The 24,236-nt window shown below is 49.2% G+C and overlaps 1 protein-coding gene across 4 annotated transcripts in view; it reads right to left on the bottom strand.

Moving 5' to 3' along the window:
- The window catches only part of LOC138818124 (inner centromere protein-like), a 31,546-nt gene extending 7,878 nt beyond the window's left edge, over window positions 1-23,668 (bottom strand). Inside the window, exons 1-13 of one of the 4 annotated variants that reach the window (XM_070009039.1) lie at window positions 23,648-23,668; window positions 19,697-19,847; window positions 19,161-19,277; window positions 17,055-17,821; window positions 8,475-8,526; window positions 7,120-7,174; window positions 6,907-7,003; window positions 4,886-4,937; window positions 4,362-4,479; window positions 4,147-4,281; window positions 1,631-1,740; window positions 1,437-1,557; window positions 986-1,108 (exon numbers count right to left, since the gene is read on the bottom strand). In XM_070009039.1, coding sequence (XP_069865140.1) covers window positions 986-1,108; window positions 1,437-1,557; window positions 1,631-1,740; window positions 4,147-4,281; window positions 4,362-4,479; window positions 4,886-4,937; window positions 6,907-7,003; window positions 7,120-7,174; window positions 8,475-8,526; window positions 17,055-17,821; window positions 19,161-19,277; window positions 19,697-19,847; window positions 23,648-23,651 — 1,902 coding nt within the window. In that variant the 5' untranslated portion in view covers window positions 23,652-23,668. Of the gene's footprint in view, window positions 1-985; window positions 1,109-1,436; window positions 1,558-1,630; window positions 1,741-4,146; window positions 4,282-4,361; window positions 4,480-4,885; window positions 4,938-6,906; window positions 7,004-7,119; window positions 7,175-8,474; window positions 8,527-17,054; window positions 17,822-19,160; window positions 19,278-19,696; window positions 19,848-23,200; window positions 23,292-23,394; window positions 23,520-23,647 lie in introns of those variants that run through there. The other 3 variants (XM_070009037.1, XM_070009038.1, XM_070009040.1) reach the window with 3 other exon arrangements.
- Window positions 23,669-24,236: the final 568 nt, after the last annotated feature.

Here is a 24,236-nt window from a genome sequence, read left to right as displayed (position 1 = left end):
TACAACAGTAGAGGCTGCGCAACAGGACCTCTCAGCAAGACCCTGCAAAACGCTGCAAGGATTGCCCCAGCCAGCCTGAAAGGCATCTGGCAACAGCAGCTGCAGATACAACAAGGGAAGCTCAGCACCATGCAGCCAGACTCAAGAGCTATATGAAGCTGGGCAGTAGTGGCTCACACCTATAATCCTAGCTACTCAGCAGGCTGAGATCTGAGGATTACTGTTCAAAGCCAGCCCAGGCAGGAAAGTCCATGAGACTATTATCTCCAATTAACCCCTCAAAAGCCATAAGTGGAACTGGGGCTCAAGTAGGAGAGCACCAAGCCTTGAGCAAAAAACGCTTAGGGACCACACCCAGACACTGAGTTCAAGCCCCAATACTGGCACCAAAAAAAAAAAAAAAAAAAGAACTAGGACATTGGGTGACTTGCTTGACTCCTGCAGCCTTTGATTTTCTCCTCCATAGGCACAGCAGTAGTACCTACGTCTCATGAAGTCGCTGAGTTAAGTCAAAATGATGCCTAACTTGGTATGCAATAAATCCTAATAGTAATAGAACTTTTCAGTGATGACCTTTTGTTTCTTACCATTTGGTTTCTAACAATTCCTAGAAAGAGGCAGGTTGCTACTCTTCCAATATTTGAGATGGATCTTGGCAGCAACCATGTGCAGAACATCCTAAGCACTACATCTATTAATGCATACATTCATTAACTCACCTAACCCTCAGGAAAACACCATTGCTACTTGTAGTAACAGAAGCACAGAAAGGTCAAGTAGCCTGCCCAAGGTCATGCAGCAATACATGGCATTGTGGAGATGGGAATATGGCTCCTAGAGAAGGTAAGGAGCAGGTGGCAGTCACCACCTTATCTCCAAGGCACTGGGTGGACCTCCTCTGGGCTTGAAGATTTGCCAGGCTCAATCCCACAAGGTGGCGTATACCTGGCAGCAATGAGACAGTGCCTGGTCTGTGCACACAAACCTGTTGGAGCCACTTGAGCCTGCGTGCCTCCTCCTCCTGCTTCCTGCGGGCCTCCACCTCTTCCATCTTCTTGGCTGCAGCCTTCTTCTTGGCCTTCTCCTCGGCTAGCCGTTCCTCTTTGGCCTACAGAACCCACCCACAGGTGCTTATTAGAGCAGCCAGTTTCTCAGCCCTGTACAGAGGGTCCCTGAACTCTGCTTGATGGTCACCCTGTCTCCCTGCTGCTGCCCATAGGAAAGGGGCATTGGCAGCCATGCCTGCCCAGGACTCCCCATGCACCAAAGGCTCTAGGAAAAACCGAGGCCAGATACCAAATTCTCAGCTCAGAATGGACCCTAGGGCCCAAGGGACAGATGAGGCCAAACCTGGAGGTCACTAAGTCTGCGATGTGTGGGCTCAACTATGACCCAGCCCACCTAACAGCTTGGCCACCACCAACCCAGGCTCAAACCTTCTCCGTCTTCTCATCAAGCTGAGCGAATTTCTGCTCAATCTGCTTCTTCTTCTCCTCCTTCATCTGTTCCACCCGCTCTCGGGCCTGCAGCACCTTGCGGAGGCGCTCTTCCCTCTTCCTGTGGGCACAGGGCAGTCATGAGGAGCCCTGCCAGGGTCAGCGCAGGACATGCTGGGAGCCCGGCCACTTACTGCTTCACTTCCTCCAGCCGCCGCCGCTTGTCCTCCTCCACTTTCTGCCTACGCAGCTGCTCTGCTACCTCCTTCCGCCGAAGGTTCTCCAGGCGCTGCCGCTCCTTCTCCTGGGAGTTTGGGGGTGAACTGGGTTGTGAGTGAGGACAAACCCGAGCCCCCAGGCTGTCAGCTGTGTGCACCAACCCTCAGCCAAGTGAGCAAAAGCATCTGATTGCTTCTTAAATGCAGAGATGGCTCCAGCATGCCCTCCGTGCCCAGCCAGGCCAGCCCCAAGGCTTCCATCTCTGATACCAGGACACAAACACTTTCCCAGAGCCATAGTTGCAAATGCCTTCAACTGGGTGCTGCTAAGTTGTGGGTGGCACAAAACTCAATCTCAAAACCAAACATGTGCACTGCAGTTAGTTAAACAGTGCACTTGAAAAGAGAATGGGGACTGAGACTGAGAAGAGACAGAAAGGCAGCTCAGAAAGAAAGTTACAGCTAATGCTTGATTTAAGAACTATCATTTTTAAGTCAGGTGCTAGTGGCTCATGCTTGTAATCTTAGATACTCAGGAGGCTGAGATCTAAAGATAGCAGTTCAAAACCAGCCTGGGCAGGAAAGTCTATGAGACTCTTTTCTCCAGTTAGCCACCAAAAAGCCAGAAACTCGGCCTTCAGTGAAAAAGCCAAGGGAGAATTTAGAACTAGAAATACATTAACTGAAAATCTGAGACACAAGCTTTCATTACTTATGCTCTTAGGCTGAATTTTACCAATTTTATAAGAAAATTCAAGGTTTCTGAGTCTCATACAATTAATTTCTCCTCTTCCTCAGTCCTCAAGTGAGCTGGGTCATCCCTGCTTCCCGGAGCCACCCACAAGATCCAGAGGGTGGGAGGAAGCAACAAGCTGGAGCCCTTCCCTCTCCAGAGGCCTCACCCGACTGCCTGCTCTCTCTGCCAGGCACCAACCCCCCACTTTATACCAGACCCTGCACTCAGTGCCTGACTCAGTCATGCCTGGAGCCACCAAATCTCCACAAGTATTCGTGAGACTCTCCATTTTGTGACTTAGGACCAGAAGTTAGGAAGAGTGTCCACAATCCCAGGAATCTAGAACCTTCCTCGGTCCCTGGTCTACCAGCTAAGGACTAGCTATACCCACCAGATGTCCTTGCAGAGATCTGAACTGCCCAAAGCAGGTATGGGTAATTTCCTGGGCCTGGTAGTCAGGCCCAGAAAATTGGCCAAGGGAAAAAACATACATGACCCTTCCTAGGAGCCTAGTGCACAGCAGATACCTGGCACAAAAACAGGTACCTAAGGTCACAAAGCTCACTAGTCAGTATATTGGAAGGCACGTGCTATCACCTTGTAAACTAGAGAGGTAAGCTCAAGACCCACTGGCCAGCTGCTGAGAAGCCCCTCCCACATGCCAAGGCCCTCAGCTAGAGGCAGAAGACCTCAGGGTGGCAGTGAGTGGCTTCTCAGAACTCCTATGGCAATAAAGAAAGGCACTGTAGCTTGGCAACAGACATAGAGCCAGGACTGTGAGCAACCCACGGCTCTTGCTCCTGGCCAGCAGGCTGGATCAGCTCAGCTCGGAGGTTTCTGAGAAGAGAACAGTTTGGGTGATCTTTTTCCAGAGGCCACTGCCAACAATTCCACTGTAACCAAGAGGGCAGACCCAGTCTCCAGCCTGGGTTCAGTAGCCAGAACTCCCTCCCCATCCCTTCCCATCAAAGTCACTGCTCAAGTGTGATCTAATACATCTCTCAGAGACTCTAAGGACCAGCCACAACCTGTCTGTTCTCTTCACAGCCTCACAGGCTCCAGTGCTAGGGGAAAGAAATGGCATGGGATGCACTTCAAACTGTGGCTATCACACCCCACTGTATCCTTCCCAGAGCAGTGCAATGTCAGGACCAGAGATAGCAGAGGGAGGACACAGGTCCCCAGCATGGATGAACACCTCAAGTGTCTCCCACGGCCTCATCTCTTTTCCAGTGATGTTAGTGATTATATAAGGACTATAAGCTATGCAAACAGGGCTACAGAGGAAAACCACTACACACTGCTTGGTTACAGGACAGGACAAGACAAGCTTTACTTACAACAAAGCTGCACTGTGGAGGAGAAGAGACAGCAAAAAGCTGAGAGTTAATGTCAGGCTAGGAGATGGCCCACAGAGCAGACCTTGCGCCCAACTGCAGCAGCACATCTGCTCTGGGCCTGCACCTCTAACGTCCATGTCAACCCAACCCTCTCCCCCAACCACTCGCACTACCTAGGCTGTGGGAATGGAGGGAAGCACAGTGGTCTGCTATGGCCACGCTGCTACCTGCCAGCCCAGGACTCTCTAACATGGTTAAGACTCTGGGTTACAGTCAGAATCCATAAGGCCCTTGCCCAGGGCCAGGCCAGACTTTCCTTCTCCTGGATCTAGGCTCTCAGTAGCCTAATAGAAGACCAGAACCTTCAGCCATGGTTGCAGTTCCAGCAAAGCCCAGTAGGGGGCAGCCTCTCTCACCTTAGGGTCCACGCGCAGAGGAGTATTGCGCTTAATGAAGGATTTCATGATGCTGCTGCGGGAGGCCGAGGTAGGGGTCATGAGCAACTGGTTCCTCTGTACTGTATGCAGGAAGGTCCGGAGGGGCCGCACCACCTGCCAACAAGGGCAAGCAAGGGTCAGCACTGAGTGGGCACACAGGGCAGAATGCAAGGTAAGGGCAGGAACCTGCTCACCTTGTTGGCTGGACAGGGCGGAGAAGGGGTCTTGGTCCTGGGGGGCTGTAGGTCCTCATCCTCCTGGAAATTCTCCTCATCCAACTCACTCATCGCCTGCTTATAGCTACGTTTCCTTCTGTCCAGGACAGGTGACAGCATTACAGGGCAAATCTAGGAACCTTCCCGCAACCCTGCCACACCTCATAAGAGCTCACTCTGTGAGCAAATCTGGGCCCAGACCATAGGACTCTAGATCAGAAGGGACTGTGCAGATCAAATCATGACGCCTACTCAGAGAAAGGGAAGTGTCCAGTCACACAGCCAGGAGGATAGAGAGAGTCAGGGTCTACAGCCACATCACCTGATCCCCCAGCCAGCTGCTCATCTCAGGCATCATGCTACTGCATTTGCTGAGACAGAACACCAGGCCACCACCCCAGACAACAGGTGACAGAGCTTGGGACCACATGTCCACACACACATGCTTGGGTCATGTTCCTGAGCCCCTCAGAGTCACTGGCTTGCCTCTTCACAGCACAAACCTGATGCTCTGGGGCGGCTCCCTGTGTCCATCTGCTGGGTCAGTCTTGGACTCTGGAAGAGAGCAATTTCAACAAGATTGGCGCATGATGTTGACGAGGGTAAGGGGTGCATGAAGGGCTCAAGGAAGGGGCCCACTGGTAGCGGCAGTGACCATAGCAAAGGCAAGGCTCCCTTTCCTGATAGCCTCTAGGTGGCCTGGGGCAGAAGCTTAACACCAACTGGCCTTGAGGAATCTAAATTCAACCAAAGCCCAAAACATCTCCAGGACAAAGCCCTCACCACGCCCAGACATCTATGGCAGGAATGGCAGAGCAGTCCCATCAAAGCCCTCACCATACCCCACTCTCTGACACAAAGAGCAGTGTTTAGCACAGCTGCTACACGCGCACGGCCTGGCCTTCAGCGGGTGCCACCAGAACAGGAGGGGAGGCCTTCTACACAGGGCCACCATGAGGGACAATCAGTATGGTTGTTTTCACCATCACTTAAGAAAGCACCTTTGAGAGAGTGAGGGAAGGGTAGATACTGGATGAAAGGAAATGTGCCTGACTCATGTCATCGTAATCCCTTTGTATATCATCTAACAATAAAGTTTTGTTTTTATTTTTGCCAGTCCTGGGACTTGAACTCAGGGCTTGGGCACTGTCCCTGAGCTTCTTTTGCTCAGGCTACCACTCTACCACTTGAACCACAGCACTACTTCTGGCTTTTTCTGTGTATGTGGTACTGAGGAATTGAAACCAGGGCTTCATGAATGCTAGGCAAGCTCTCTACCACTAAGCCACATTCCCAGCTGATATTTTTAAAAAAGAAGGAAAGCACCTTTTATTCCAAACGGTCCTTGCAGCACCCCTGGGAACTGTGGGGCTAGCATGACTACTATCACTTTAACCCCCCACCTTTTTTTGGTCAGTTGTGGGGCTTGAACTCTGGGTCTGGGCACTGTCCCTCAGCTCTTCAGCTCAAGGCTAGCGCTCTTACATTTGAGCCATAGCACCACTACCAGCCTTTTCTGCTTATGTGGTGCTGAGGAATTGAACCCAGGGCCTCATGCACACAAGGCAAGCATTCTACCACTGAGCCACCTTCCCACCCCCTCACTTACCCCTTTGTAGAAGATTTTAAAAACAGTAGCCAACAATCTCAGAGCATAAGCCTATAATCCCAGCTATGCAGGAGGCTGAGATTTTGAGGATCTCCATTTGAAGTCAGCCCAGGCAGAAAAGTCTGAGAGAGTCTTACTTCCAATTAACCAGCAAGAAGCCAGAAGTGGAAGTATGGCTTAAGTGGTAAAACACCAGACTTGGGCAAAAAAGGCAAGTACAAACATGAGGCCCTGAGTTCAAGCCACAGAACCAGCTCCCATACACACAAAAACAAAACAAAACAAAACACCCACATAGTATTTTCCCACAAGAGAAAAAAAAGTGCCCTGCCGGGGAGACATCAGCCAGACTCCAAGACTCTTCCAGTACCCTGGAAGCCAGGCAGATCCAGACCCGCTCTCAGAGCCCTCTGTCCTCTTTAGTCAAGAAAAGATAGAAGTCAGAAGTGCACCAGAAGACCAGGTGTGGTGATAAAGCTTGGAATCCCAGCTACTCAACAGGTGAAAGTAGGAAGACTGTTACCTAACTCAAGACTATCTTAAAAGCAAACTAAAGCAAATTAAAATTAAAATTCTGAAAAAAAAAAGTTTAAAAAAACCAAGCCAGTGGAAGAGACAAAGCTGGAGGCCATGTAAGAGTTCAGACCCCCAACCTACAGCTCTTCCTAATTTAACCTAGGTTTCTTTCTGATTTAACCAGGGCTTGAGGCATGGCACTGGTACCTTTATATTCATAACCTAATTCCGGTCCTGCCCCCTGCTTCCTGGTCCAGCCAGCCACCATTATTCACACAAAGCACCCAGCAGCAACCAAAAGACCTGTTACCTAAAAAAAGGGGCTTCTTGTCTCTAGAAACAGGGCCAGGCTGAGGCCACCACAGCCCACTGCAGCTCTGGGAATCTGTGTGTACTCACCCTGCTGCTGTTGAGGGGATGTTTCTTGTCTATATGCCCCAGGCTTCAGTTTGGGTGTACTAAAGGTACACAACGTGCTCCCATCATTCTTAGAGTCCTGCAGGGAGACATGAGGCTTGAGGACATTGCACCTGCAATCTAGGACTCAGGACAGCCATGTTGTAGTGCTTGAGCCCTGGAGGCCTCAAGGCCTTCCCTCCCTGGCCACCTTACCTCTGTCTCCGCTCCCTCTCTGGGCTCAGCCTCCTTGCTGGGATCCTGCTCGGGACTAAAAGCAGAACAAAGGCTCTGTGAGAGTTGCCCAGGGAATTGAAGCTCTCCTGACTCTCTGGGATGGGGTGAGTGTGGGATGATCTAACCTGGACCACAAACCCTAGCCCCCTCGGATGCAAGGACACGGCCAATGAACAATAGCTTCTTGAGCAGAGGAAGTTTCTGAATTCTACTTCATCTTATCCTATCAGCACTGATTCAGGCAGGCACCTCTATATTGTGGATCATAAATGTCCTCCAAAGGCCTAGGGGTTAAAGACTTCTTTCCCAATGTAGTGTTAGTGGAAGATAGTAGAAACTTTTGGGGTGGAGCCTAGTGGGTGGCCTTCAGGTATGGTCTCTACCACCACAGGCCTATCTGGACATGGACTGAAATCTCAAAAACTTTTCTCCTTATGAGTTAATGTATCTCAGGTTATTCGTTACAGTAATGGAGAGCTTTGCTTCCAGCTCTGCCTCAATCTCCTGGGCCCAGATGAACCCCATCTCTTTTTTTTTTTTTTGTTGGTCGTGGGGCTTGAACTCTGGGCCTGGGCGCTGTCCCTCAGCTCTTCAGCTCAAGGCAAGCGCCCTACCACCTGAGCTACAGCGCCACTTCCGGTTTTCTGGTGGTTTATTGGAGATAGGAGTCTCACGGTCTCTCCTGCCCGGGCTGGCTTTGAACCGCGATCCTCAGATCTCAGCCTCCTGAGTAGCTAGGATTACAGGCGTGAGCCACCAGCGCCCGGCCGAACCCCATCTCTTTTGAGGCTACTCACTATACACTATACACTATACACCAGCACTGTACTTAGTAATCCCATCTTCCTATCTCAAACACTGACTTCTGCCCCAGAGCAAGGAGGAAAGGGGCTAGTTTTAATGATGACAAGACATGGCCTCAGTATCTTGGCCCCCAGAAGTAACCCTGGATGTAACCCTAAAGTGGACAGTATTCCCTGACACCCCCATCCTGACTGAAGTTGGCTTCCCATGGCTGCTCAGCTACATTTACAACCCATGAAGTCCACACTCAAGAGATCAAGGCTAACCAGGGCTGACAAGTGCTATACAGAGACCTGATACCCACATTGCTCACTGCCTAGTTTGATAGGGGACCGTGGGGGGGGGGGGGGGGGGGCGGGAAGCGGCGTGGACTAAAAGGAAAGGACTGCAGTAGGGCCATGGGCAGCCCAGGCTGAAGAAGGCAGGTTCAGCCCCAGGAAATGCCTCTGCCACAGTCTTCACTTGACCCTTCAGTTCAAGTGTGTCCTGCTCAGTATAGGATTATCCCTAAGCCCTGGAACTCAACTCACCCAGCTTTCTGAGGTACCTCAACATTCAGGAGCCTCTCCAAGTAACTGTGACCTGAGGAAACACAAAGGAACAAAAGGTGTCATCAGGAACAACCAAGTACCACACCAAAGGTCTACAGCATCCGCCTCTAACAGGGGTGAGGCAACCGCTCCTGTCACAGACAGAGCCCCAGTCGAGGCCTGGGCCTCACACTTGTATTCAACCTTGCACCCTCAGCAGAACTATTGGCTTCATGTCTCCTGACAACACACTCATCCAAGGGCACATCTCTGCTCTTTCACTGGACTATGAGTTTCTTAGGGAAAAGGACAATGTCGCCAGAGCTGTGGGCCCAGCTCCCAGCTGAGACCAATACAAGACAACTACTTACTATGTGCTGGGCTCTGACACAGGCTTTGGGACTCAATGGTAAACCAACAGAAATACTGCCAAAAAATCCCAGAAAGGACAATTGTGGTATGTGCAATGACAGAAAAGAGCAAAGATTCTGGCCCTAACTGGCCTGGATGATGGGATACAAAGATGAAGGATGGGAAGATGTTCAGGCCAGTTATGTGCAAAGAGTATTCTCTGACTTCTACAAATTTCCAAGAGCATTTCACGGCATCCCTCAGGTTCTGTTTTTATTATAATCCTAAAGTATTACTTCCCCTTTGCCCTGCATTAATGAAGCCAAGGGGAAAGGAGAAAATGAAGCTCAACACTAATCAAGGGTGTCCTATCATATACTCAGGAATGGCTCTGAAGAGGTATCAGTTGTATTACATCTGTACTCCAGTTGTGTCTCTAATTCTCTGCATAACAAAGGTGGACATATGCAAGATGTCCATTTGCTTCAAACCCAAGTCTCTATGAAAAGTGCCCAGATTTGAGTTACTGGCTGAACTAGTTCTGTCCTTTCTTTATTTTTTCCCCGGTCGGTCATGGGGCTTGAACTCTGGAGCTTAGGCACTGTCCCTCAGCTCTTCAGCTCAAGGTGAGCACTCAACCACTTGAGCTACAGCGCCACTTCAAGATTTCTGATGGTTTTTATTGGAGATAAGAGTTTCACGGAAAGTCCGGCCTGGGTTTGAACCATGATCCTCAGATCATGATCCTCAGATCTCAGCCTCCTGAGTAGCTAGGATTACAGGAGTGAGCCACCGGTACCTGGCTAAGCCCTGACATTTTTTTTTTTTTTTTTGGTCCGGTCGTGGGGCCTGCCTGAACTCTGGGCCTGGGCGCTGTTCCTCAGCTCTTCAGCTCAAGGCTAGTGCTCTACCACTTGAGCCACAGAGCCACTTCTGGCTTTCTTTTTCTTTCTTTTTTTTTTGCTTATATGGTGCTGAGGAATCGAACCCAGAGCCTCAGCATGCAAGGCAAGCGCTCTACCACTGAGCCACCTGCCCAGCCCAGCCCTGACATTTATAAAGCACTGTTTCTAACTGAAAGAACAGCTGGCAATCTGTGGTGGTTCAATGTTAGATATTCAGAGAAGCCATTTTCTTAAGACTGAATGAAGTCTGTTAAACAACATACTCATTGACAACAATAAACTGAGCCAAAGAAAGGCCAAAAATAGAACTTTGAAAAACACAGAAGCACCACAGCTTTTTTTTATACCTAAAGATATCCCTGACAGATCAGAAAACAAGTGTTTATTTTAATTTCCTTTATTTCAATAAATTGTATTTTAAATGTTCAGAGAAGTTACACCTTTGGGTTCCTCCCCTAAGGGTATCCTTCTTTACTCTGAATGTGTGTGAATGCCTAGAGACCTGTATAAGTTATCATGTCCAGTTATATTTTAGATCTAGCTCCACATATGAGAGGAAGCATGCCTCATTTGTCTTTCTGAGCTTGGCTTACCTCACTTAGCATGATTTGTTCTAGGTCCATCCATTTCCCTGCAAATGACATAACCTTATTTTTTCTAGCAGATGAGTAAAATTCCATTGTCTATCTATGTCACATTTTATGGCACCTGGGCCATTTCCATAACTTGGCTAATAGTGCAGCAATGCAAATGTGCTTTTTAAAAATATTATCTAGGGGGCTGGGAAGGTGGCTTAGTGGTAGAGTGCTTGCCTTGTATGCATGAGGCTCTGGGTTTGATTCTTCAGCACCACATAAGCAGAAAAAGCTGAAAGTGGCACTGTGGCTCAAGTGGTAGAACACTTGAAAAGCTGAGGGACAGCGACCAGGTCCCACAACTGACAAAAAAATGAATAAAAATAAAAAATAAAAATATTATCTAATAATGTGTGGACATTTGGAAGATGTATGTAACTCAGCAAAACATAGCTTCCAAATGGCCAATGTATGAAGTTCTAAAACCACACAGTTAAACAACCCATTCAAAGTGTGTGATAGACCAATGAGCTCTCTCATTGTATTGGACATAATAAAAATATGTACAACTATTTGAAAAAGCTCATTTCAACTACACTAGTGTATGAGGCCAGATTTTTTTCCAGATACTTTAACCCAAACCACTTTAATACAATAGATCAGATGCAGATGCTGGCTGTCTTTGGCTAAGCCTCACCATAAAGAGATGTGTAAACTGTCCAATGAAGCCAGTCTCCTCTCTGCATTTTTGTTTTGGAAAAGATATTTTCATTTAATTAAAAAAAAAATTTCACTTGACACTGGTGGTTCGCGCCTATAAGCCTAGCTACTCAGGAGGCTGAGATCTGAGGATCCTGGATCAAAGCCAGACCAAGCAGGAAAGTCTGTGAGACTCTTTTTTTTTTTTTTGGTCAGTCGTGGGGCTTGAACTCTGGGCTTGGGCGCTGTCCCTGTGCTCTTCAGCTCAAGGCGAGCGCTCTACCGCTTGAGCCACAGCGCCACTTCTGGTTTTCTAGTGGTTTATTGGAGATAAGAGTCTCACGTGGACTTTCCTGCCCGGGCTGGCTTTGAACCAAGATCCTTAGATCTTAGGCTCCTGAGTACCTAGGATTACAGGTGTGAGCCACCAGCACCTGGCTTGTGAGACTCTTTTTTTTTTTTTTGGGGGGGGGGGGTCCAGTCGTGGGGCCTGAACTCTGGGCCTGGGCGCTGTCCCTCAGCTCTTCAGCTCAAGGCTAGCGCTCTACCACTTGAGCCACAGCGCCACTTCCAGCTTTTCTTCTTTTTCCTTATGTGGTGCTGAGGAATCGAACCCAGGGCCTCATGCATGCAAGGCAAGCACTCTACCACTGAGCCACCTTCCCAGCCCTGTGAGACTCTTATCTACAATAAACCACTAGAAAACCGGAAGTGGCGCTGTGGCTCAAGCAATAGTGCTCTCACCTTGAGCTGAAGAGCTGAGGGACAGCGCCCAAGCCCAGAGTTCAAGCCCCATGACCAACCAAAAAAAAAAAAAAAAAAAAAAAAAATCTCATGTTAAATCATGTTAAGTGAGGTAAGCCAAGATCAGAGAAACAAATGGTGCATGTTCTCCCTGATATGCGGAAAACAGATCTAAAATGCAGTGGGATAAGTTACACAGGATTCTAGATACTCACATACAGTGAGACCAAAAGAGAACAGTCTTAGGAGGAAATTACAAAGTTATAATTTCTAAGCACCTCTTCACATTTATATAAAATAACATGTATACTAAAATGAACTCCTAAGATATGGAAACAAAAGATTTTTTTAATTATTTTTTTCTCTTTCTGATGATTCTGTATTCTTTACCTTATATACAGTGTATTTGCATGTATATCTTTGGGAAGGTGGGGGGAGAGCACAGAACTTGAGGAAAAAAGGTGAAAAAGTGTAGCAGTAGAGCTCACCGGACACTGATAAAACTGAACTATACAACTGGTAAGTGGAGATGGAAGGAGGGAATGGGACAGAATACGGGAAGAGAAGACACTGTAAGAAAGGAAATGTACTCATTACCTGATTCATATAAATATAACCTCTCTGTATAACACCTCTATAATAACAATAAAGTAATTTTTTTTTTAAATCTTATGTTAGCTAAGCACTGGTGGCTCACACCTGTAATCCTAGCTACTCAGGAGGCAGAGATCTGAGAATCTAAGTTCAAAGCCAGCCAGGGCAGGAAAGTCTGTGAGACTCTTATCTCCAATAAACCACTCAGAAAACCATAAGTGGCACTGGTAGCTCAAGTGGTAGAGCACTAGCCTTGAGCTGAGGAGCTGAAGGACAGCACCCAGGCCTAGAGTTCAAGCCCCACAACCAACAACAACAAGAAAACAAAACAAAATCTTATGTCAGCCAGGGGCCGGTGGCTCATGTCTATAATCCTAGCTACTCAGCTAGGATCGAAGTTCAAAGCCAACCTAGGCAGGAAAGTCCATGAAATTCTTATCTCCAAATGAACCACCAAAAAGCCAGAAGTGAAGCAGTGGCTCAAGTGTTAGTGTTAGCCTTGAGCACAAAGGCTAAGAGACAATGCCCAGGCCCTAAGTTCAAGCCCAAGTCTCACACTTAAACACACACACACACACACACACACACACACACACATACACACACACACACACACACACAATTAAGTAGTATTATAAATGGTTAATTCCAGTTTTTATTTCTAAAAGTAACTATCAGGCTAGGGATGTGACTTTGTTTGTTTTTTGTTTTTTTTTGTCGGTCGTGGGGCTTGAACTCTGGGCCTGGGCGCTGTCCCTCAGCTCTCTTCAGCTCAAGGCGAGCGCTCTACCACTTGAGCTACAGCGCCACTTCCGGTTTTCTGGTGGTTTATTGGAGATAGGAGTCTCACAGTCTCTCCTGCCTGGGCTGGCTTTGAACCGAGATCCTCAGATCTCAGCCTCCTGAGTAGCTAGGATTACAGGCGTGAGCCACCAGCGCCCGGCTAGGGAGGTGACTTTGTAGTAGAGTGCTTGCCTAGCATACATGAAGCCTTGGGTTTAATTCCTCAGTACCACATACACAGAAAACACTAACCTTGAACAAAAGCAGCTCAGGGGCAGTGCCCAGGCCCTGAATTCAAGCCCCAGGAATGGCAAAAAAAAAAAAAAAAAAAAAAAAATCAATAGATATAATCTCATAATAAAAAAACCTTGAGGCCTTTATCATTTGTAAAACTGGAGACAAGTACTAAGACCAAAACTTGAAAGCCACTGGTCTGGAAAGAAGGGAAAGCACCTGCCAAGCCCATGGGTAGGAAAAATGCTGATGGGATGAAGAAAAGGGCCAGCTCAGCATAGACCAGGGGGATATGACCAGAGCTGGGGCTGACAGGAAGCCAAGGTGAGGCCAGGTAGCACCCAGGAAAAAGGGAAGACAGGCAAGATGTTGGAATGGCCAACTGGCAAGACACAGAAAGAACCAAGCAAGAAGCAAGGCATCGGAAGCAGGGGCCTCTTCTTTCTGGGGTACAACAGCCAGGCTAGGAGACAGCAAGGGAGCAGCTACAGAGTGAGCAGTTACAGGAGGAAACTGTTCCCACTGGAGCCAGAAGATATGGCTTCCCTCATCTCTCCAGATCCACACTCCCTGATGGGTGAAAAGATGCCCATGTGACCACCCAACCTTCACCCATGCAAGAACTTCTTGGAATGATCAATGCCCACTTTATGCCATCCTGGCCTCCTAGCAGATCTGATAGCAGGGAGGTCACTCTCCCCTGGCAAGAGGACTGAAGAGCTGTTTGTCAATACAGAAGTGGACAAGGAGGCCCAATGAGGAACTTGGCTGGTATAGAACCCTCTAGAAATCCTGCAGCAGGGGCCACTATTCCTTGCTTATCCATTCCTGTGAACTGCTTCCAGGCAGCCCCTCCCCAGGGCAGAGGGCAGGGGCTTCACGCCCCCTCCCTGCAGCTCTACCCTCTAGGGCTCCACACTGGCTTCCAGAGGTCCCTGTGCCCTGCCGCTCCTGCCAGTCTCCATTCCCTGCATGTCCTTCCCACTCCATTCCTGCAGATTCTTAAGTCAAAGTTTGTTTCCACAGTAACCCAAGCCCCACCCCAGAGCCTGGTGTCAGAAGGCACCCAGAAAGCATATCTTCCTACTTGCTGGTCCTTGTTCTGGGGCAACCTGGTCACTCTCCATTGAACTTCAGCTACACAGTCCTTCTAAGGTTGTTGTGTTGAAACCAAATTGCCCATACACAAGCACTAAGGTCTCTCTCCACCTTCAAGCCACACGCCATCACCATTTCATAGATGGGGCAGTAAGATAAGTGAAGGGGTACACTAAAAGCCACCCAGGGGCTTGGTGACTCCAGATCCTGGACTCTGCTTTCTTGTCACCCTCTTATGTCCCTCTCAAGTCACAAAATGAACTAGAATTAGCATCAGACAGACTTGTTCATGCCCCAGTCAGCTCAGAGACCCCCTCACATGCAGGAAGAGACAGAATAGGAACAAGGGCTTAAAACCTGCCAGGTTAAGCCGGGGCCGGTGGCTCACGCCTGCAATCCTAGCTACTCAGGAGGCTGAGATCTTAGGATCGTGGTTCAAAGCCAGCCCGGGCAGGAAAGTCCGTGAAACTCTTATCTCCAATAAACCACCAGAAAACCAGAAGTGGCATTGAAGCCTCAAGTGGTAGAGTGCTAGCTTTGAGCTGAAGAGCTGAGGGACAGCGCTCAGGCCCAGAGTTCAAGCCCCACGACCAACAAAAACAAAAAAACTGCCAGGGTAGAGCCATCTTCCCAAGTGTCAGGTTCTATGGCCTCCTTATGCCTCAGTGTCCTTCTCTGTTCAAGTGCAAAAATGCTGACAAGCCATGGTGGTGCTGCAGACAAATTACATAGGCTTTTCTTTTGTTAAGCCTTGAAGTGTCAGCCAAATCCAGCTGCTAGTGACTATACCCTAGTGTAAACCCTGGCCCATCCTCTCCATCAGTCCTACTGCTAGGTCCATTCTCTGGCTTAGACTCTGCAACTAGCTCCTACCCAGTCTCCCTGTCTACCTCTCCTCATTTCCTCGTGTGTGTGTGTGTGTGTGTGTGTGTGTGTGTGTGTGTGTGTGTGTGTGTGTGTGTGTGTGTGTGTGTGTGTGTGTGTGTGTGTGTGTGTGTGTATGCGTGCGCACGTGTGTGTGTGTATGTGTGTGTGTGTGTGTGTGTGTATGCGTGCGCGCTATTAGTACTAAGGCTTGAACTTGAACTCAGGGTCTTAAGCTATTTTGTTCAAAGCTGACAAATCTTTTTAACTGGAGATAAGAGTCTCACAGACCATCTTACCTGGGCTGGCTTTGAACTGCAATCCTGAGATCTCTGCCTCCTGAGTAACTAGGATTACAGGCATCCTTCCAAACCCTCCCAGCTCAGTCTCACCCCATCATGCAGCCAGCCCTGACCCCCAGAGCTGTCACCTCTCCTCTGTGATTCATAAACTCCTGTTCCCACTAGGATATCAACTCAACATCTGGAGTTGAGATCTGAATAACCAAACCAGCTAATATTACAGTGCCCTTCCTATACTAGGAGCCATCCTAGACACTCTATCTGGACCAATCAAAGAAAAGCTCCCAACATTCTCATGAGGTGACACCTAGCCAAGTTCACAGATAAAGCTCTGAGGCCTATGAAGGTATTTCCATAACCCATTCAAGGTCACAGAGTTGGGTAGATGATGGTCAAGCTGCACTCAAAACCAGGCCATTAGTCTCTAGAGTCACTTGATTCTCCCCTCCTCTACGCTCTGCAGATATGCAAGGCACCTGCTCCAACAATAAGCCTGCTGCAATGAGAACTCACATCTCCAGACCAAACATGGTTTCTTTCAGCACACACACACACATGGTGAATTTAAGTCAGGCTTTACAGAACTGGGAAGGGGGAGGAATCCTCTGGCTCTAGGGAAAAGGCTCAGGTTCAAGCTTTAGTGTAGCCATCTACAATACAATAGGGACACTGGTGCCAACCTCAGTTCTCTCTATAAAAACAAGGTTGAACTAGATCTCTACTATCCAATATGGCAGCCACTAGTTACAGGTGGCCATTTGTATCTAAACTGAGTAAAATGTGGTGACACTTAAAATTTACCTCCTTAGTAAACTATTCCTGCAATCCCAGCACCCAGGAGACAGAAGGAAGAGTCTGAAGCTGGTCTGGGCTACACAGCAAAGACTCTAATCTCTAAAATACTAAAGTCCAGGGATATGGCTCACTGGTAGAGTACTTGCCTAATGTGTGCAAAGCCTTGAGTTCAATCTGCAGTACCACCAAAAACATAAGGTATAAACAAATTACCTCAATTCCTCAACCAAATTAAGAGTTCAATGACCAGCTTTAGCTAGCTAGACCTACACGTCACACAGAAAAGCAAAAATATAGAAAATTTACATCACCAGACAGGTCTATAGAAAGTCCCTTAGAAACCCTCTAGGTGTTGGCGCTGGGAAGGTGGCTCAGTGGTAGAGCGCTTGCCTTGCATGCCTGAGGCCCTGGGTTCAATTCCCCAGCACCACATAAGCAAAAAGAAAAAAGCCGGAAGTGGTGCTATGGCTCAAGTGGTAGAGCGCTAGCCTTGAGCTGAAGAGCTGAGGGACAGAGCCCAGGCCCAGAGTTCAGGCCCCACGACCGGACCCAAAAAAAAAAAAAAAAAAAAAAGAAACCCTCTAGGTGAGCCTGGCACTCAGGACCACTCCCCAACCCAGGATACCCCACACTCACAGATGATGCGGGCAGAAGCAGCTGGCTCTTTGGTGGCCTTCTTGGAAACCCTTCTGCTTGATCTGCGGCTAGTACCATCCTGTTTGGTCACAAGGGAGTACTTGTGGGCCAGGGAGTACTGTTGGGCCAGTGAGACTTGGGACCCTGAAGGAATCAGGCTGTGCCGCATTGACCGAGTATGCCTACGGGAGCCGTTGGTTTTGGAGCAGTTATCTGGCAGGATGGGGACCAGCACACGCTCTTGCCATGGATAATATGAAGAGTCAGTTGAGTCCCGGGAAGCTTGAGCAATCTTAAGCTTGGAGGCAGATCGCCCTGTTCCAGCCCCTCCATTCTTAGGGTCCTGGGGGGTAGTCATCAGGGAGCTCACTGTGACAGACTCCAGTCTCCCAGCCTCTGATTTCTTGGGTGTTGGTTCTTCATCTGAAATCAAGCCGTCCTGAGAAGCTGGAGGTGGGGTGGGGTTCACAGCTTCTGACAGAGTCAGAGCAGCTGTGAGCTCAGTAAGACGCCTCTCTGCATTCTGGCGGTCATTGATGCCTATCTTCACCGTAACCTTCTTGGTCAGTTCTATGGGAGACCCAGAGGTGGGCAAAGGAGCAGCCGATGGCACAGAAGCTGCTGCGGCTGCGGCAGCCGCCCTGGTTACCCGCCGCAGCACAGGGGAGCCGTTCTCTGCCACTACTGTGGCCAGTTTCTCCACCTTGTCTCTGCTGCGGAGCTGTCGGGTGCTCAGCTGGCTGCTCCGAGTCCTTCTGCGGGATAACCTATTAGGGTGACAGAACGGAGACTGTTGGCAATCCACGAGGGCAAGGAAGCACCCCTGTAAACAAGTTAGGGCATAACAGATGCCCCCAGTGGCTACCAGCTTGTACGAAGTATGCATCAAAGGGGTCACAGAGCAGCTCTTCCACCTCAAGCCACCAGATCCCAGTTGCTCCTCTACGAGATCCAGTCTCCCTAAGTAGAAACTAGAAATGACACCTAGGCCTCACCAAACAGCTGACATCTAAGTTAATGACACTGTGCTAAGAACCTTGGCTTCCAACTTCACTTGTGCTCTCGTTTTTTGCTAAAAGGTAGTCCTGGAAGGTGAACTCCATGATTCCCGCACTTTGGAGGAGGAATGAAGAGAGTCAGAGAAGTCAAAGATTACTCTCCAGGGCATGCAGCTGCTAAGGCAGAGCTAGCAGCTTACACCCAGGCCTGCCTTGACTCTCAGACCCAGGGCTTCAGCTCTAATACTCCAATTACCATCATTCCTATGTCTGACTATACCAAGCTCAGATACAGGAAGATTGGGGATCAAAAGGTAAAAAGGTCAGCTATTGCTAGGTGCTGGTGGCTCACACCTGTAATCCTAGCTACACAGGAGGCTCAGATCTGAGGCTCATGGTTCAAAGCCAGCCTAGGTAGGAAAGCCCATAATACTTTTATCTCCAATAAACCACCCAGAAAAATGGAAGTGGCGCTGTGGCTCAAGTGGTAGAGCGCTCGCCTTGAGCTGAAGAGCTGAGGGACAGCGCCCAGGCCCAGAGTTCAAGCCCCACGACCAACCAAAAAAAAAAGGTCAGCTGCTCTTTCTCCTCCCCCAGTCTGGAAGTCCTTCCCCTCTCCTCTCCCCCAAGGTTCAGATAAACCCCTACCAAAACCCCCACCACACACCTACACAAGAAGGGGCACACCCACTCTAAACTGGTCTCAGTGAACACTTCATTTCCCTGTAACATCTCATCCCCAGCAAGGGGACCACCCCACTACCATAAGCTGTTGTCTCCCCCACTTTTTTCATGTCGGTCCTGGGGCTTGAACTCAGGGCTTAGGTACTGTCCCTGAGCTTTCTGTGCTCAAGGCTAGTGCTCTAGCACTTTAAGCCACAGTGTTATTTCAGCTATTTGGTAGTTCATTGGAGATAGGAGTCTCCTGGACTTTCCTGCCTGCCTGGGCTGGCTCTGAACTTGATCCTCAGCTCTCAGTTTCCCGAGTAGCTAGGATTATAGGTGTGAGCCATAGACACCCAGCTCTGCTGCCCCTAGTTACAACTTTAGAAGCAAGCTCACCTATGGAGGCCACCTGCCCCACTCACCCTTCCCTGGCCTCTCCTACCTTTTCCTGATGGGATCCCGATTTTCATCCTGAACATTAGAAACTCGTCTCTTCTTCTGTCGGTTCTTCTGAGAAGGAGTCTTGGGCATCAGCTCGGGCTCTTTGCTGAATTCTCTGCTTTGTAAATACAAGGAGGGTCACACTTGAGGCTTCCTGGAAACTACTGGCCTCCCTTCCCACTAGCCTCCCTTCTTCCCCTGTTCTGGCAGTGACAGGTCAAACTGGGGCAAGTAGCACCAAAAGAGCTCTCCAAAATGAAGTATAAGCCAGGTATCCAGGGCTTCCTCCTAGAAACATGGCAAAGAAGCCAGCTTCCAGAAGAGTCACCACACCCTGCACCTGAGAGGCCCAGCTCAGCCACTATGAGCCAGGCAAGGTATTCAAGCTCTTCTTCCCCTACTCACCTCCAGCTCATGAGGTGCTCAGGAAGGAGCCCCAACAGGCCGTTTGGCCGGCCAAACAGAAAACTACAGCAACACTGGCAGCACCTGCCACCACCCCCAGTCACCACCACACCAACAAGCCCCTGCCTTAACCTGGTGAACATGCGCTTGGCCTCCTCTTCAATTTCCTGGAGCCACACCATGTCTTTATTGTCCATGTTGCAGACAAAGTCCATAAGCTTTTGGTCACATAGTTCCAGCAGGTGAATGGGCCCTGGGGCTGTGGTCTCCATGTTGGCTTTGTCTGGGAAAAGGCAGAGACAAGAGGCACAAGGACTTGGGTTTGGGGACCAGAAGAGTCTACCAAACAGCCCTCACTCATAAGTCACCATAAAACACCAGACCCTTCCAAGTGTATCTCCTCTCCAATGCAGAACTCCAAATACCAAGCCAATGGCCTCATTTCTAGGAAAAGAAACTTCAAACCCCCTTCCCCTGATGCGCACATAGTTCCCACACACAGAGTATGGCTGTCCTTAGGAGTTCACACTTCCCAGCTAATTTGGATTTGAACCTTACAAATGGCCTTTTGGGGGCTTAAGATACCTGGATATGGCCACCTACCTTCCTAGATCTGAGAGAAACTGCAATTACACCCTGTCCCTGCCCCAAACACAAGCCTATCCTTACTCTATGATGGGCTCTCCTCCTACTGTTTGTAAATGGGTAAGAAAGGAGTAAGACACCTATGCTGAATATGAGCTGATGCCAGCCATCAAGCAATGACATTGACTCCAGCTGTCTCTTTATAAGGTCAGTGACCAGAAAGGGGTTGTTTGTTCCTGTAAAGGTTCAGAGACATACTCCACAACTGAAATGACCTAAAAATGGGTTGGGGAAGCATGAGAGAAATGTTGATAAACAATTCCTTGCTTTTAGGAAAACCTGTCTACAAATATCAGGCGGGGGGGGGGGGGGGACGGACGACAAAACAACAACAAAAAAAGAACACAAATTTTTGTTTGTTTAAGGCAAGGACTCGAACTCATTATCTGATACTTTTGCTCATTCTCTGGTACTCTATCACCTGAGTCACACCTCTGACCCCCAAATTTTTCTTAAAAAAAATTTTTTTTGATGGTCATGGGGCTTGAACTCAGGGCTTCAGCACTGTCCCTCAGCTCTTCAGCTCAAGGTGAGTGCTCTACTGCATGAGCCACACCACTTCCAGTTTTCTAGTGGTTTATTGGAGATAAGAGTCTCACAGACTTTCCTGCCCAGGTTGGCTTTGAACTGAGATCATCAGATCTCAGCCTCCTGAGTAGCTAGGATTGTAAGTGTGAGCCACCGGTGCCCGGCTTTTTTAATTTTTTAAATGGTTAGGAGCTTGGGCATCCTCTTCTGCTTAGGAGCTTAGGATCTGATCATAAAATCACTGCAGCCAGGAGGAAGAGTGTTATAATCATAGTATGATGAATGAAAGTCAAAGTGACGTCTCAAGCCATCACGGAATGAATCCTTATGTCAGGCAGTGACCCACCATCCTGATTCAGACCATGAAAAGCAAAAGGAATCATGCCTAACTCAGTATCCATGTAGGATGAAAGGATGCTAATTCTTTGATCCTTCTGGAGCTTAAGACCATGTCAGATCGCAGCCTCAGGAGGCTTTTTTGGTCCTGATATTGGGGAACACTAGCCATTGTCCTTAAAACAAGCTCTGGGGGCTGGGAAGGTGGATCAGTGGTAGAGTGCCTGCCGTGCATGTATGAGGCCCTGGGTTCTATTCCTCAGCACCACATAAGCAAAAAAGCCGGAAGTGGTGCTGTGGCTCAAGTGGTAGAGTGCTAGCCTTGAGGTGAAGAGCTGAAGAACAGCGCCCAGGCCCAGAGTTTAGGCCCCATGATCAGCAAAAAAACAAACAAAAAAACAAGCTCTGCCCTCCATCAGGAACATTTTGTTTCCAATTTTGTATGGCTTCCTCCTTCAGATCTCAGATCATCAGGGAGGAATGAACACCAATGTAAAGTATCACCCAGGCCACAATGGCAATCACTGGTTTTAATTCTTTGTACAGTACTTGAGTGACTTGTTCATTACTTGTCTGTCCACTTACTGTTTCCCAGGGCAAGCCCTTCATCTTGCTCATCAGCCAGAGCTTAGAGCTCAGCACAGTGCCTGGTACTCAAATGAATTCATCCATCCATCAACTAATGCCACATATTCTCCTTGCCGCACCCTCCTACCACCAGCACCACTAACACCTCAGCACAGGTTAGGGCAGGCCAAAACACACCCAGAGGCCCAGCTCTTAGGTGCCAAGGGCAATACTAATTGAGAGAGAGTTTAGGCAAAGATCTCTGCTCTGCAGCCAAGGAATCAAGGGCATAGCTTCTCCTCTGCCATCTCTCTTAATTCCTCTGCACCCAGATCACAGCCCTGGCAAAGTGCAAAACCCCAGTTCAAGGCCAGGAGGGGGAAAAAAACTGCTCAAGAAAACCAAAGATGCCAAAGATGCCGGGTGCCAGTGGCTCACGCCTGTAATCCTAGCTACCCAGGAGGTTGAGATCTGAGGATCACTGTTCAAAGCCAGCCGGGGCAGGAAAGTCTGTGAGACTCTTATCTCCAATAAACCACTAGAAAACTGGAAGTGGCGTTGTGGCTCAAGAGGTAGAGCGCTCACCTTGAGCTGAAGAACTGAGGGACAGCACCCAAGCCCAGAGTTCAAGCCCCACAATTGACGAAAGAAAGAAAGAAAGAAAGAAAGAAAGAAAGAAAGAAAGAAAGAAAGAAAGAAAGAAAGAAAGAAAGAGCCAAAGATATGCAAAGGAGCTACAGAGAGCAACAATGGGTACCTATTTCAAACCTGCAAAATGCTTCTTTCACAAAATCCAAAAAAGCATTTTCCATGGATTTTAGTAGGCCATGACTTAGCCATTTTAAAGAATGAAAAAAAAAAAGTCACCGTTAGAACAGAGGTGACCCTGGGAAGAGTCAGAATTACGAAAATCAGTCTCCTTGAACAGTAGCAAAATCCTTATCCTTAACTGGTTGACATTGACTGAGATACCTTGTAGTCATAAATTGACATGCTCAAATGAAAACCCTTTGTACAACTACTTAAAAGTGTAGGAAGTTCAGCACCTCCCTACCACACCTCCAAACAGAATGGTCTATTCTACTAGCCACTCCCTTTTATTGAATCCTCCTCCAAGCTAGATAAGGAAACTGAGGCCACGAGTTTAAATCCATCCCCCGGGAAATCGAGGGCGAAGCATGGATTAAAACTGCACTCTAATCACTAGCTAGAGGAGACTCCAGGACTTCAGCTTCAGAAAGGTGGGCGTCAAGGCTTGGCTCTGGGCCGCCCCCCAGGAGCAGCCCCCAGAGACGGGGTGGGGCTGTGTCAAAGTAACGGGCGGCGTGGGCCTCAAGAAACAGAAATGGACACTTTAAAAAGAGACCCCACAGCAGCAGGGGAGCTTGGACGAGGGGCTTCACGGTACGGAGAGGCCTCCGGGCACACTAGAGCCAAACAATCCGGTCCGTTTCCAACTTCCGGAGCTTAAGTAAGTCAACAGTCTCCCAGACACAGAACAAGATGTCAGGCACCCGGGAAGTCGCGGCTTCGGGCCTAGATGGGAAGTTGGGGCGTCACCTCAGGACCCTAGAACCAAGGCGGGTCACCTCGCCACCGGGATAGGCGGACCCCCTCCATTCCCGGGCCGGAAGCGGCGGGAGTGAGGGAATGGGTCACACCCCCGGCCTCGACCGGGCAGGGAAGGAGCTCAGAACCGAGGATGATCGAGTCGCTACCCACCCGTACCCCGCTGGCCGCCCGCGCGCACTCACTCGATTGCATCGCGTCTCCTAAGGACTGTTCCGACCCAACTCCACGACCTCCGGACCCCGAAGCCCAGCCTGCCCGGACCCCCTCGGCTGCGAGCCTTCAGGGCTCACTTCACCGGAGGAGCCACCGGGTGGTGCAGCGCGGGCGAAATCTACGATTTTCAAACCTGAAGGCTCAGCCAATGGTTGGCAAGTTTGTCAGGGCGGTTACAAAACTCCAAGCCAATAAAGTAGCAGAAAACATCAGTCAACCCACCCATTGGATTTCCAGATTGCCAATCTGCGGGACCAAGAGGCGGGGAAAGGAAGTTATAGACGCTTTAAGCCTCCTCAGCTTCCGGGAACGGTGCGTCGAACACGGAGGACTCCTGCGTTGGCCCGGGACGCGCGGGACTCCAGGAACTACAAATCCCGGCGTGCAATGCGAAGGCCCGGCTCAGTGAAGTACTCTCGCACGACGTGAGAGAAATGAGACGTGGGTTCTGAGGGGATGCGGACGCCGTTCGCCTGAGTCTTCGCCGGTCTTGCGTCTGGCTTTCTCGAAACTTCGTTCCCGATAAATGCGTGGTAAAACTGACCGCAGCTACTCAAAGAGGATAAGATCTGGGGACTGTGGTTTGAAGCCAGGCCAGCCAGGAAAGCCCGTGAGACTCTTATTTCCTGTTAGTCACCCATCAGCCAGAAGTGGAGCTGTGGCTCAAGTGGTAGAGCGCCAGCCTTGGGAACAGAGACAGCGACCAGGCCCTGAGTTCAAAACCACCTTGTAAATAGCACCAGTTTGAACTTACAGAGCCGTGTTTTTCTGACAGCCATGGCTCTCAACCCAGGGCGAGTTTACGAGCCCG

Source organism: Dipodomys merriami, unplaced genomic scaffold (assembly GCF_024711535.1).
Source record: "Dipodomys merriami isolate MVZ:Mamm:240054 unplaced genomic scaffold, mDipMer1.0.p SCAF_712, whole genome shotgun sequence".
NCBI classification, from domain to species: domain Eukaryota; kingdom Metazoa; phylum Chordata; class Mammalia; order Rodentia; family Heteromyidae; genus Dipodomys; species Dipodomys merriami.
Note: the sequence above shows the minus strand (reverse complement) of the source record. Positions and strands in the feature narration are given on the sequence as shown.